Here is a 15,587-nt window from a genome sequence, read left to right on the forward strand (position 1 = left end):
GAAGTCCACTTAAACAGAAAGGTTTAGGCCAATTCTTGACAGAGTGGCTAAGGCAGATTTTGTTTTCTGTCTGTTAGTGTTTGAGCAATGTAAGCTCTATTGCTCTGCTTAAGATCTGGTATAGATAATTCTCAAGCAGCAAGACAGTACTGAGCTAAGCAGAAAATATACATAAATTAGTCTTGTATCAAAGAAGCTTGCTTAGTTGTGAGATCAGTCTTCCTTGAGCTCTACACAGAGGAGATGGAAACCCCATGCCTGGGTGCATTAAAATGGCACTGTAGCAAAAGTAAACAAACTGAGGGAAAGGATTATTATTGTTCAGTATTTACATTATAGAATTCTAAAACTGAGAGAGATTAGTAGGTTATTTGCACTGATCTGTGTTACCAAAATATTTTCTCCAGCTTATGCACAAGGTAGTAGCTAGGAAGAAGGAATATTCTTTTATGCCATCTGTTGACTTGTATGAATTCAGTTCCCTCTTTCTCAAAATCAGGGATAGTGGCCCTTAATGGGGGATTGGAATATAATACAATATTAAATAAACGAATGCCAAGACACTAATATTCACTGAGTAACTTAAACTGCTTTGTAGGAATTTCTTATAGAAAGTATTTTCACAACAGTGTGACCTTTTTTTTTTTTTTTTCCCCCAGCACCTTTTGTGCTGGGAACCACTTAATCAGGTGTCTCTTTTGTCTGGTGTTTAGTGCTGACTCCAGTCCTGACCTCTGCTTTCTGAAGAGCTCTCTCTCTCTTCCTGATTGCAGCAGCCCACCTGCTTTGGGAAGAAAATATAATCTGGTGGTGAATTGGGTGCTGAGGTCCTCATCTGTCCCCCATTTCTGCTTCCAATTTCAGTGCTTCCACTGGAAAATGTCACCTGTGTTTGCTTTTGTTTCTGCTTTCATGTCCTTAAAGTTCTCTCACTGTGGCAGCAGTTCTGGAAGTGCTGAATGCTTCCCTATCCCCCCAGAAGCTGCTGGACTTACACTCCATGAGCACAGCTTCCAGCAAGGGATGAAGGTGAAGTTTTGTCAGCAGCCTCGGTGAATTCTGGTAGTGCCACTGGGCTCTTTGCATCTATTAATACTCTTCCCCAAGAAACCTGTAAATGTGGTGGGCTCAGGGAAGAGTTTTGTTAGTAAGTTACTCTGGAGGCCAGAGAAAACCAGATGAACAGCTGAGAGGGAACTGTCCCATTCCAAGCCTCCCTTTATTGGTCTCACTGTTGTGCTGTGCACTAAAGCTGTGTGGCTGGCGCAGCTGGGTGGCTTCTGGATGAACAGATGAGCTAGACCTTTTGGCATTGTGGTAACTGGGGCTCAACCCCAAGTAGAAGATAGGTAGTGGTTTTTTTTTAATTATTTTTTCCCCCGTTCCTTTTATTAGTGGTGCAAGTTTAGAGATGAAGGTCACAGATGAGTTTTAGATACACACAAGAGAAAGATATAAATGAGCTTATGGTACTTTTACTCACACCAGGTTGGGGGTTGTAAAATGACAGTAGTTTTCTCTTGATGCTTCTTTCAGGTAGGGAATTAACTACATTCCCTGCCCTCTACAGCAAGTATTCAAGCAAATAGTCATGGCATCTCTGTTTTCATGCAACATAAGGCCCAGTGCAGGTAAATGTCCGGGGAATCCTACCCGTGGAGTGTTTGAACTTTGTTCCATGATGTAGAATTTGGAGAGAGATGAGAAGTGAGATCCTGCAGAGATGTCAGTGTTGGCAAGTTTTTGCACAGGGCAAAAATAAGGGCATTAAAAAAGAAGTTTGGAATCCCATAGTATTTTGGTCTAGATATATTAAAACAGTGACATCCTATAATGGGAGTTCTTCAGCAGAACCAGAGCGTCTTTAGTTTCTCACAGGAGGAGAGCCTAGCTGGAGGGATGACTCTTTCTTTGGCTGACACTGCAGGTGGAGGGAGATGCCAGTGCCCCTGAGACCTTTGTGCTAAGGATGAGGGAGGGACACATGCTGGGATGGAGCACTCTCAGCTTTAAGAGTCCAGCTACAGTGACACCATTCTGCCTGCAGTGGTGCCACTTTAAGTTTGTAGGCTTAGTGTATGTGCAATACTAAATCCACTAAATGCTTCCTCTGTGGCTGTAATCTCATTGTTACTTGAGCTGTGCTCACTTTTGAGCGTGTGATCTCCCATATATAATAGTAATTTTTTTTTTTTTTTTTTTTTTTTGCTGGGCAAGTGACAAAAACATAGAAGCTGCTGCTGTGGTTGGCACAATTTGTTTAGCAGTTGCTTTTCTTTCATTGGAAACCTCAGCAGTGAGACTCCTGGCATATAGAGACTGAACTTCCTTCTTGTACCTTCCAGGGATATTCTAGTGAAGCAGGCTCAAGGCATATTGGCTAGGGAAGGTAGGTTGTGGGGAAAATCTGTATATCTATGAGTGAGGAATATCTACAGTATTCTCAAAGAAGACATGACACATTACTGTTCTCATTAAAACATGTTTTACCATTGAAGTGAAAAACTGAGTGAAATTAAGAGTTTCTGTTCTAAAGGAATTTCCTCCAGCTGACATTTGTTTTCATTGTTGCTGGTAAAATGAATTTTTTAAAACTTTAAATCCATTAAATCTTTAAAAGTGGATTAATGTGTAACATTCTGATATTTTATGAATAAAATTATTTCATATTGATTGAGGTGACCCCAAATAATCTGGAAGCAGTTTAACACAAACTGTATTTTCCAGTACAGTTCATGTGACCTGTAGGGCCTTTGTGTCCATTCTCACAGAGGGACCAGAGTATTTGGTTAAGCTGCTTTGTGGCAAAAGCAGTCATGTGTCTCTGCTGATTATCAGGTGGGACACTGACATTGTGTCATGTCAAAGTGTTTTCTTAGGGAGTGGAGACCAGAGGTAAAAATGGGGACCACTACTAAAAGTCAATGCAATGCTGGAGAAATACTGGTTTATGTTATGGTTAAGTTAATGCAAAAGCTTTTCTGTAAAGTTTGATAAAACTAAACTTGCCATTTTGGCTTGTTACAGATTGAAGTGAAGCATTTCATTGCTAATTCTCTGCAAGGGAAATGGAATTCTCTGTTAAAAAGTCATCCTGATGGAAGCATTCACCCAGCCATACTAAACATATTTATTTCTTGAGATAGGTCTTTTGTACTTGCACAACCTTAGGTGGATTTAAAATACATTGAAATCAGTAAATAGAATGTTATTTGCTAAGTCATTGTCTGATAGACTTTTCAGTGTAATAAGGCTAAAGCCTTAAATGATCAATGGGGCCATCCTAAAATAATTCCTCTCAGCCTTTCATATGAAATTCTTAAGACACTTGACAGTAATCATTTCCTCACTTAATCATCACTGAACCAAGCTTGACAGATTTAGCTTGTGCTTGCTAGACAAATCTGAGATTTCAGGATGCGTTTGGGAGGAGCAAAATATTTTGTAACTGGTGAATGTCTGTATAAGCTCACTACAGGACTGAATGTAATTGATGTCAACTCCAGCTTGTAAAGAAGCTGCTGTGATAATAATTTTTTCATTTTAAGAATTTTTTTAAATTTTATTTTTTTATTTAACTCTCAAGCCTTCATTTGCTAGGGAGGTGATTTGTAAATTTAGGCTCTTCAAATTTGTGAGGTGCCAGTTGTGTTATTATAATGTTTATTCTTCCTTCCAGCGCTTGAACACTACAGGAAAGTCTTTAAATACATAGTTATTTGCTTTTTCACATGTTTCTCTACTCTCCCCTCCCCACCCAATGCAAAATTACAGAAAATACAACTAGAATGGACTGCTAGAGGTTATCTAATCCTTTACATGTCCACTGTCCCAAAACAAAAATAAATGACATCTTTGTGAGTTTTGACAGCAAATTTTTTTGGCCTGAAATTCAAGGTCTCGAGTGATTGTTGCTCTTCAGACAACCTCTTCCAGTGCTTCACTGTTCTTAAATTAAAAAAGCCATTCTCTAACACTTTCTTGCTGTAATTTTTTGCCAATTATTTCTTGTCCTTTTCAGCATGGATACAAAGAAGAGATTGTTCCTTTCTGCTTTGTAGTAGCCTTTTTCTATTTGAACACTTTATAGTGTCTCCTTTCAAACTTCTATTTTCTAGACCCCTGATTATTTTCATTGCTTTAGTCAGGACTCTTTCCAATGTTCCACTATTTTCTTGAAGTACAATTCTTCAAAGTGAACATGATCTCCAGGAGAGTACAGCACTATCTCTTTCTGTGTCTCCCTACATTCCAGCATGCATCTTTCAACCCACCCAATGAATGATTTTCTATGTGTAGCTAAGTGTTTATTTCTTTTATTTTGTTTTACCTCTGCACTATGCTCAGTGTAGAACAGAGAATTTCCTCATTATTGTATATGGATGAATATTTATAAAGTACAAACAGATCTTCTCTATGTCCTTATATGCAGAAATACATTTAAGGTACAAATTACTTTTCTGAGCTAGCCTGAGGTGTATCTGTGTGGCACAAGTAAGGAACATCACAGCTGGCTGTCTTGGCTTCCCTTGTCCTGCAGCTTTTTTCTTCTCTGTTACTAGGCCAAATGGAGGTTGACTAGAACATAAAATAGAGGAAAGTTCAGTTTGTGCACCTGAATCCACAGTGAAATGCCTTAAACACTTTGCTGTGACTTAAAGGTGAGCTATGTTACTGTCAAATACCAGACAGTTAGTTTTTCCCCTTTGGATTAAAAAAAATCAGCTAGATTTTTAGAAACAATGAGGAATCTGAATCTAATTTCTCAGAGTATTTTTTAGATTCAGCAGTAAAGACTAAATATCTCCTTGTATTCACTTACATATTTTGGCTAATGAGCACTTCTGTAAAACCAGTTCCACAATCTCACGCTGGCTGCTGTGATATGAGGAATATACTTCAGAAAATATTGAATTTAGATGCTTTCCTAGAATTTCTTAGAAAAATAATATTTTAAAAAATACAGAAATGATAACTTATTTCCTGTGATCCCTTTCTTCGCTTATTGCAGAACTTGAAGTTTGTGTAGCAAGGAAAGAAGAGGACTTGATGCTTCCATTGCAAGAGAGCATTCATCTTCAAATCATAGTTCATGCTAAAACCAATTCTACTTAATCTTACTGCTGCCTTTTCTGTAGCTGATGAAACTGCTATGATCTTGGAGGCTACAGAATCTTTCAGCAGCATTTCTCTTTCAACCATACAAAGGTTTTTCTCTCATCTAGACAGTGTCATGACTTTTTTTTTTTTCCACAAATAAATATGTATAATTTCTCTTGTTCCCACATCATGTTTATCTCAAGATGCAGTTGTGGGGTCTGCAGTGACATCCTGATGGCTGCATGCCTGTGCCTGGCTGTACACAGACTCCACAGCTGGTGCATGTCACCGATGGCCATGTGGCCATTGTGATGTCCCTTTTGGGATCAAAGGATAGTTGCCATCCCAGTGAAGTCCTGGGTCTTCTGTCTCCTCTATCTGTTAAGGAAACATTTTCACTAAATCAGTTGAAGAAATTCCACTCTGCCTTTTTCATTCCAGTTTTGCTGGCACCTTGAAAGCCTTTCTCTTTGTATCCTGCTTTAGGGAATGCTTCTCTGTAACTTCCTAGAAGTCTTTTGAGACTAAATCAATCTCTTTTCTCTTCTGGAATTTTCCACAAAACTTGAAGTTATTCAGAAACCGTAACTGATTTTTAAGGTTGAAAAAAATTTCTAGGGAAGCTTGAAATATTTCTGCCTTATTGTTTAGGCATTCTATTCACCATACTCGTATTTTTAGCTGGAAGTGAAGGAAATTTTCTGTCTGACCATCCAGGAGCCAGACACTCTGGCATCCCAGTTGCAGCACCCAAGCTAGGTAGAGACCCCTTTGCAGCTATATGTACCATTCTCACATGGTCAGACAAGGTTTCTTTACCAGCTCAACTCTGGGTTTCCTATAGCAGAATCTCAAATCCCCAGATCCTTAAAATAGTTTAATCTTGGTTCAATAGCTAAAATAACAACTTGAGTTCGGTGCTTCTGAGGAGGGACCCTGAACAGAGGAATCCCTGGGCTTTTGTACCCCCACAGTCAGAGTGCCCCAAAGTCTGGAGTCATTGGCTCCTGTGGTTTCCCTGGGTGTCTGGCTGGCCCACAGGTCTCCGTGTCCTGTGTTAGCCCAAGTGTTGGCAGCTCAGGGCCTCTTTCTTCGGGCTCCTCCCACCCAGAGCTCAGCCTGCTGCTGCAGCTGCGAGCTGAGCCGCCTGCACTGAATGGATTCCTCAACACTGGGTGAACACATAGTCTTTGTTAAACATGATTCCGGTGAAATCTAGACTTGCATTGCTCCAGTCAACATTGTACAAGTCACATTCAAGTCTTGATTAGTTTCAGTTACTTTTCATCAATGTTCAATACATTATTTTACACAAGAGGTAAATTACCTCTGTCAGTGTGTGGGGAATGGTGGTTGTGTTTATTACCTGAATGCAGTTGTCATGCCAGTGGAACATCAAATATGTTTATACTAGGTATCCACAGTCCACACAGTGCTATTTAAATAACTGTAGGAGCTTTAGTTACTGAAGACTTGAATTTCTTGATATAAAGTCTGTCCCAGGCACAAAGTAAAGAAGTGCTGCTAACCCAGTGCGTTTGTTTCTACTTGCTTGTCAGGGATAGCTAGGAAAACACAGGTCTAATAAACCAATGGATAAACCATATTTTTTTTATTTTTTTTTTTTTTCCCTGTAGGAACTTGCTTGGTTATATGTAGATGCCTTTAAAGAAGTTTTAGGCACTAGCCTGAATCTGTTATCCTTTGTGAAAATTTATATGGGCAGCTGGTGAAGGAGTGCAGCCTGGGACAGAAAAAAGCAATATCCAGGGTGCAATAGGTGAACAATCTGGCTGGCCTACAGAGGTGCTCTTCCTAGCTAGCAAAACATATGCAGCCTTCAGGTTATTGCTCTTTTTTTATGATGGTTCATGATGGTAGTAATCTAATTTGCCAGGCTATTGGCAGCCATTCCACTTTGGAGCATGCCTGTGTCCAGCCTGTACTGAAAATCATGTTTCCTGCTTAATAACACCCATTTGGAGAGGAATTTTTATATTGGCTACTGGCCAAACTTAGCACATAATTTTCCCTCCTTTTTTGTTGCTCTCTTGCTATCTGCAACTTCACTTGATTGCAAAGAGATGCTTTTCATCATTGTGAAAAGCCATCTGATTAGAGCTGTCATTAGCCCATGAGTGAAACTTGTAAGAATTTTAGCTGGAGAAATTCCTTGAATGCTTCAGAATTGCAGAGTTGCCATTTTAAAGAAACCTCAAAACTAGATTGTGAATTTGTTTTAGCTCTTCTTAAAACAAGCTCTTCCTTCTCAGCAGATTTATAGGAAACATGATTTAATGTGTATATTTTTTCCCCTCAGAGTGTTTTAGATGTAATGAAATTCTACTGTTGATTATCAGGACCATGTGTATCTGGACTATCTCCTTCCTGACCGTCCATTTATACTAGTCTAATTCATTAAACAAAGGCATTGAATGGTCAATATACCCTTGTTAAAGTGTATTTAGAAACAGTCCCCATGGGAAAGGAAAAAACAATTGTTTTCATTATTCTTGTTTCATTTTTGCAATATAAAGTGATTTTAAGATTGGAGAAATGAAGGTTACTTTTCAAAAGCTCTGTGCATAGCTTTTGCTAATAATTTTCATCCCTTTGCTTTTCCACCTTCATTCCCAAAATAAAGATGGCTATGTCTGTATCAGGAATCATGTCATTGACTCCATTAGCCCTTCTCTGGTATGCATATCAGATATGAGGTTTGATATGTATACCATTATGATATGGTATGCATATCAAACCTCATATCAGGGATGAGTTCAAGCTTGTGTCTGTTTCAACAGGCAAGACTGGCATTGTTCAGAAGGCACCTGACATAAATCGAGAAGCCTATGAGCACTGCTTTCATTGCTTTGCTTACTTCTCATTTGCTTTTGAAGCCATGTGTGGCCCTAGAAGACTGTCCTAGAGAGGAGCAGCATTCTGAGACAGTCATGGCCTCATTTGAATTTAGAGGACTGGGTTTCAGTAGGTATTTTGGCATATACTGAGGGGCCTTCAAGTTAGCTCAGAGGTTGCTCATAAAAGGAGACTACGAGGTAGGAAGTGCTATGCAGATGGTAGATTCTACTGCTGGCAGAAACCATGCTCAGTGAAACATGACAATGTATCTTTTCTGACTTGCAGCAGGTGATTCTAAGAAACTATTTCTTGAAGCTTATATATTTGAGTTATAGAATCAGTTTTTTTGTCCAAGACTTTTTTCTTGCCTTCCTTTTTAGTGGAAGGTTTTAAGGTAGAGCCCCAAACATGTAAAAATGTAAAAAAATCTTCCCTGAAAATACTGATGACAAGTCAGACCAGAATTGACAATAGCATCTTCTCCTTTACCAGGCAGAATTAGCAGCTGGGAAGATGTGCATCATCTGTCATGCAAACTGCACTGAAGCCTCTGTTGATTTCATTAAAACACAAAGATTCATGGGTTATGAGGCCAGAAAGAGCCATTATGATAATCTAGGCTGATTTGCTGTATAATTAATTCCTGTCTCACTATGTCTTTTAGAGAAAGCAGGATACTATTTTAATTTAAAATTTGCCAGTAGCAGAGAACACACTATAACCTGTAGTAAATTGTTTCACAAGCAAATTACCCTAATGTAAAAATAAGTCATAATATTTTAAAATATGAATTTCTCTAACTTCAGTCTCTAGCCCCCAGATCTCATTGTCACATGCATTGAAGACCACTCTCTTGCCAAATTCCATTTTCTGCACAGGTACTTGTAGATTGCAATCGAATCACATTTTAACCTCTGCCTGTTAAACAGACTGAATTTGAATGTTCTCCACTATGGGACATGCATGCCAGTCATTTGATTATATTCACTCCTCAGTCTTGAACCTTTGGTTTAACAATTGAACTGCCATTATCAGAATCTGACTTAACATTTCTCTGTTCCTGCCAAGTATTCATATTGGCTTTACACCCAGCCATTATTTCTGTCCTTTCCTTTTATTGTTATGTGAGTTCTGGTGTACTTGATTATACATCATGATGCTGATGTCCAAATGTGTCTGTCAATAATACTTCAAGTCACCTATGGAAACACTTGCACTTATTCCATAAACATAGGTGCCTTTTTAGATTTCTCAAGTTAGGTGTTTTGTTCTGGGCTTTTTAAAAAGAAAATAATTTAGAACGACCTTTGAATAACAGAGATTCAGATTAGGGTGGTTATATTTCTTTTAAAGATTGAATTCAGAACTCTCTTGTGTCTATTCAACAGCCTTTGTCATCTCCCCAGGTCTTCCTTTGCACTTGCTTTCTTAGTGTCTTCATTCTTGGCCTCAGATTCTTCATTGCTAGTCACTTTCTTGATTACAACTAACTTTATGTAATTTTTTTTCTGGTTCCTTTGAAGGCATTCTGCCTCAAGGGTTCTCCAGCTGTGGTACTTGTATGATCAACAAAACACAAAGCAGTCAGCATCATACCTCAAATAAACTGAGAGACAAACCCTCTGCATTTTCCTGGAAAAGATGAGACCTGTTACTCAAGTATCAAATACATCAAAGAGGGAGATGTAGCCTGTACGTGGCTTGGGTGCGTGTGGGAGCTGCTAATGTGCATATGATATTCCCCTTACCAGCAACTCACAGAGATAGCTGAAAACAGATCAGAGTCATGGCTAGATACAACCCAGCAGCACCCATCAGTCATGTAGGGTACTGTGCTACCTGTCTGCTCCTCTCATGTATGGGAAGACTGGGTCAAGATGCAGTTTAGAGGAGTGTTGGTTTGACCAGTTGTTAGTGGTATCCTATAAGGGCAGCTCTCCTTCCTTAGAATCATTAAAGCCACAGCTCATTCAGGTCTGGCATTCTCTTGCTCACCAAAGCAACTTCATGCTGTGGTGAAACCAAAAGTGCAGTGGTGCACCAAAATCACAAGCCCTTGTGGGCCTGAAGAATGGTCAGTCCCTGCACCTAGTATGGTGTCTTCAATAGTGGAGGGTGCAGGTGCTATTTAGGGGGAGCACATGACCATGGCTGCTGTCAGTGCTGCATTCCCTTACATTCCTGCAGCACTCACTGCTGTTGGTTTACAATTGCTAGAAGATGCACTCCTTCCTTTTTCATTCAGTATCAGTTTGTGGACTTGCTGTCTGTTGTTATTTTTGGTTCTTTTTGTGTCTTCTGTTGCACCCTACTTCCATGACCTCCCCTGGCAGCAAGTTCCAGAGGTTCACTACCCTCTATGTAAATAAGTACTTCTAAAAATCAATTTTATACTGATTTCATACAAGTTTCAGTAAGTGCCTCTAACTCTGTTATTGCTGGGTTTGGCAAAGAGCAGTTCTATACTAACCTTCTCCATCTTCTGTAAACTTCAATATTTTTCTCAGTCCTCTCCAAATATGAGCTTGGCCTTTTCAGTCTATCCTCATAAAGCATCCTGTTCCATTCTTTTTGTTGCTCTATTTATTTCCTCTTTCTCCTTGAGAAGCAGTGACAGGACTTCATGCAGTGCTTAGAACAACACTCTGACTGAGGTGCAACTCTGTCTGGGAAGAGAGAAGGCTCTAATGCACCCCCTTGCTGTGTCAGTGGAAGGAGGTGTATGGTCTCTCTAATGAGAGCATTTGACATGATTAATCTGTAGAATAATACTACTACAGTCTCATAAACTTAAAATGAATTTTTTCCCTGTTGCAGATATTAATAGCCTTGATGTTTCTGATGCCTGTGTGAAGGCAGAGCATGTTATTGGAGCAAAACCAGATACTGTGGGTCAATACTGTCCTCTGCTGGGAAGAGCTAGAGCTTTGTGCCATTTCTCCAAATGGAATTTAACAGCTGGCTTCTTCTTTCACTCTGTTTTGCCTTTGCAACAGGAAAATCTGACTACATTGGAGAAATTCTCCTTTAATGCTTAGAGAATGCTGAAATTTTTTTGATGGCTATGAATGTATTGAATCATGATTTAATTTATTTTTTCATCTTGAAGTTAACTAATTTATAAGCCTATCCTTCATTCTTTCTCTCATTTGTCTTTTAATATTTACCGCATACACATTTTTCTGACTTTCCTGTCTTAATAGTAGAAGTAACAATGTGTATCTCCTTTCCCTTCTATTTTTGTAGCAAATTGCTGACAGCTCATCCTGATAAGATTTTGAAAGCAGAAATCAAAGATGTGTATATATATGCTATATGTGACAGACAGAAAGTATTTTAGAATAATAACTCCTTAGAAGAAATTAGAGTCTTCAAGTATCGCTGAACAAGAATTCAATAAAAATTGTGCTACTTGCAGAAGTGGTTTTACTTGCTGTACATGCCAGCTCTGCATTTAGCAAGCATGGAAGGGAATTGAGAAGAAGTACAGTTTACAAGTATTCAAATATTGTGCCTTCTCCAGTTCCTGCCTCTGTGAGAATGGCATGGGGCAGAGAAGAGCCTGCTTTCCAGGAATTCATTCTGTACCTGAGAGAAAGAGAAGAGTAGGAGAAGAGTAGGAGCCAGACATGCTCAGGAGTGCTTGCCTGTCTGAGACTCTTCTCTTGGCTAATTTCAATCCATGTAGCAAGAATAGATCCCAGAGTTCTGGTCCTTAACCCAGAGAAAGTGAGAGTCCAGACACTGAAAATGTACAGGGTTTTTTGTTTTAGCACAAAAATTGTTGGTTTCTTGAAGTAAGGGTAAACTATAGAGATATTTCAATGGCAAGTTTGTGTAAGTAGTGATCTAAGATTTCTTAGAGAAATTTTAAGTCTTTTTTATTTTTTCTTCAAGACCCACAGGGCAATCACTAATAGTTCACAACTTGCTGAAAGTTTTTTGCGTCTCTCTCCTGGTAGTTAAGTAGGCTATAGGAATAATAGAGAAATGACAGTAGTACCAAGTTCCCTGCTGTGGCTAGTAGAGATGGACATGGAGGTTACACTTTGTTATGTATTTTGTATGGGATTTATGCAAATATAACAGTATGATACCAGACGCACACTGGATTTTATGTACAGAAGATTTTACAGCCAAGTGGGCCTGTGGTAGAGTTAATTGTTCTCACTGCCCTTCAGTTAAATATTATCTTTTGACTGCTTATCTGATCTATAGTCATTGCCAAGTGCCCATTGCTGTCATTTCTATACACTCTTCTGGTTCAACTCACTCCCTCTGTCATGATGTTAGACTCTTGCGCCCTCTCCTTTCCTTGCCCCACTGCCTTTTGGGAAAAGTTTATCTCCCATGGCTGAGAGTAATTGGGGTATTTGTATTGTATGCAGCATTGATGTATGATACTTTTCCTTGTGTCTGGCAGGTTGTTTATAAGAATAATGACATTCGTCTGGAGCTGTCTCGCTTGGCACGGATTGGTGATACTAAGATGAAGATCTATGGGGAAGTGAAATTCATATGTGAAAATGTGGCTACACTGGATCCCATCAGCTTTGAGACACCTGAGGCCTATATTAGTCTGCCTAAATGGAATACCAAGAGGATGGGCTCTATCTCATTTGATTTCCGAACCACTGAACCCAATGGACTGATCCTTTTCACCCACGGCAAGCCTCAGGAGAGAAAAGATACCAGAAGCCAGAAAAATACAAAGGTAGACTTTTTTGCAGTTGAGCTTCTAGATGGAAACCTCTACTTGCTGCTGGACATGGGCTCTGGGACCATTAAAGTCAAGGCCACACAGAAGAAAGCCAATGATGGAGAGTGGTATCATGTGGATATTCAACGAGATGGACGATCGGGTAGAGTTATAACTTTTTCTTAAATAGATTCATATTTCAGATTCAGACTTGGGGCTATGTATTAATTCTCAGAACATTCAAAATCTATTAGATATGAATCACCTCCTTAACAAAGTGTTATTCCAGTGGTGTTTATCCAGCAAGGCAAAATGTGAACGGTTTTCATTAAATGTTTTCATTAAATGTGTAGTGTGAATTTTGAATAGCACATCACAGAGGTTATCTATTAATGTTTTATTCACAATCCTCCAATATTCTGGACCTATATTTGCAATTGCATGCATAGTTATTATGATGATTTCTTTCTTGGTAAGGTTTAAGGTCCTCCAGTACCACTGTTCTCAGTTTGAGAAATTCTTCCTGATCTAACTTGGGTTTCTGCATTTGGGATCTTGTTGTGAGAAAAATAAGAGTAATGGGCATAACCAGTAATAAAATTATGGCAACAGATCAACATTTTTATTCCATTCTGTTTTAGTATCCTGTAGTTTTGAGTTAGGTTTCATTACTGTTTTGAATGACAGATTCTAGTCTTAAAATCTGAGACAATATTCAGTGGATGTTTCTTTTCTTTCTTTGCAGCTTCTCATTTTCAAATATGGGTTTTACTTTATTTCTAAAAATACACCTACCATGCAATTGCCAAGAGATATTTTTCTTGTTTCCAGTGCTGAATATCAAGCTAACATACTACTCTGAAATTGTGGAGGAAAAAAAATTCTCAGTTACTCTAGCTTCATCTAGAGAATTGTACAATTGTAGTTCAGTTTTTTTCTGAACCATTGGTATCTCAAAACCTTCACTTCAAAAGGAATTTTACTTACATTTGCCAGTGGATTTGAGATTTGTCTGGTGATCTCCTGATGATAGTTTTAGGTCGCTAATTTTATGTTTCCAGTTGCTGAATACCATCAGTATAGGGAATTGAGTGCTAGAATTTTCTTCCCTTGGTTTTTTAAAAGAGCTGACTTTGAGATACCATGGAATGCCTAGCTGTTTGAACAGGTCTTTGCCTGAAGCTATGTTTTCCTTTGATGATATGAGTAGTTTCTTTGTATTTGGCATGGTGCTCTGCTTGGACTTAATATGTGCGTTTTATATATATATATATATATATATATATATAGTTATATATATATAGTTATATATTGCTGTCTCCTAAAGACATTGATAGGAACATTTTACAAAGGAAGCCATAAATAAATAAATGGAGCTTTGATTTCTTTAGAATTGCTAAAATGTAATTAACTTCCAGGGGCAAACTCAATTAGTTGTATTTCATGCTGACTTCAGTTTTGCTTACTCACTTGGGGACTATCTCATCCCTGAAGAAGCAGCTGCAGAGGGAGAAGAGACAGGAATGACACAGGCTCTATGCAAAGAATGTTTGCAAAACCCTACCAAGAGGGATATGTGTAAATATGGACACATTCGCAGGAGGGTGTGGCACATTGCTGCTTGATGGATGACCCTGTAGGATTGACTTGTTTGTCGCTTGGCAGGGAGGTTTATGATATTCTGGACACTGATTAGAGGTATCAGATTTTGAAACATTTTTCTCAACAAGAAAGAATGTGTTCATATGATGTCTTGTCTTCTTTTTTTTCTTCTTTTTCTTTAGTTCACTTCTCGGAATGAATACTTAGTTGATGATCCTAATGACTGATGTCTTGTGTCTTGAGAAAACCAGGATATTTGCATTAATTTCTTCACATTGTACCTCAGTCACTATTATACAATGATGCTTTGGATAAGTGTGAGAAAGGAGTTTAAGACTTCGAGGAGTTCTTGTTCAGTCTTTGGCTTTTCTTCCACATGTGGACTGGAGACTGGTTACACCTTGAAGATATTTTCCCCCCTAGTATAGATTGCTATAATTCAGAAACAGAAACAATTAATTTACTTAATGATTGCTATAAACACCCTTTTGAGTTTAATGAGCAAGTGACCTGCAAATTATGATTCTCATTACTAAAGCAGCAAGGCCTATGTTAGGTGTCATCTCTCTTTGTTTTTTCCCCATTTTCTAACAGTCCAAAACTTCAGGTTCTGCTGATCTAAAATAGCCTAAAATCCAAATATTCACTACCGCAGTGCACTAAGGCAGGGAAGCTTGGCAGTCATGCTCAGATAACCTCTGGCATCTCTAGTCCCCTTAGGCTTTGTGTATGCTTTGGTTTGTGTTGGCTGCCAGAGCCAAAAAAAATGTTTTTCTCTTTCTACTCTGACAGAAGCTGGCAGCATGTACATGGACACCTAACATCCTGTAACCTTTCTGTCCTTTGGGAAAGCTCCCACCAGGTTCACAAAAGCTGTCACAGTTTCTAGCTGGGGAACAGTGAGCATTTTACACAGGACAATATTTTCAGGTAGTCATCAGCTACAAAACATACATGACTTCCCAACTGATCAGACACTAAAAATCTTACTAGATGGTTTGGTTTTCAGTTGTATCAGTGCACTGTTTGATGTGCCTGTTCTGCCCTCAAGGGGTGTTTTGGTCTGTTCTTCGGTCCAGCACAAAGAGGAGATGGCATTGCAGAGGAGGTACGTAGATACTTCTGATTTCTCAAGATGGACTTGGATCTACTCTAAGCAGAATGGAAAACATGGTATTCTGAAGGGAAAAAAAAAAAAAAAAAAAAAAAAGGGTGTCAGCTTATGCCAGTGTGCCTTTCTTGGATCAATATAGAATTTCTCCATCTCAGCAGCTTGGTCTTAAAAGTGCTGTTCATCCAAACTAGTGCTATCTCCTTGCAGGAGTTA

At 38.8% G+C, this 15,587-nt stretch overlaps 1 protein-coding gene across 25 annotated transcripts in view; it reads left to right on the forward strand.

Moving 5' to 3' along the window:
* Window positions 1-15,587, forward strand: part of NRXN3 (neurexin 3) — a 963,701-nt gene that overhangs the window by 284,440 nt on the left and 663,674 nt on the right. For all 25 annotated transcript variants that reach the window (XM_085582217.1, XM_021542849.4, XM_085582229.1 and 22 more), the window contains one exon: window positions 12,383-12,821. In XM_085582217.1, coding sequence (XP_085438343.1) covers window positions 12,383-12,821 — 439 coding nt within the window. The remainder of the gene's footprint in view (window positions 1-12,382; window positions 12,822-15,587) is intronic.

Source organism: Lonchura striata, chromosome 5, assembly GCF_050655825.1.
Source record: "Lonchura striata isolate lonStrDom1 chromosome 5, ASM5065582v1, whole genome shotgun sequence".
Taxonomy (NCBI): domain Eukaryota; kingdom Metazoa; phylum Chordata; class Aves; order Passeriformes; family Estrildidae; genus Lonchura; species Lonchura striata.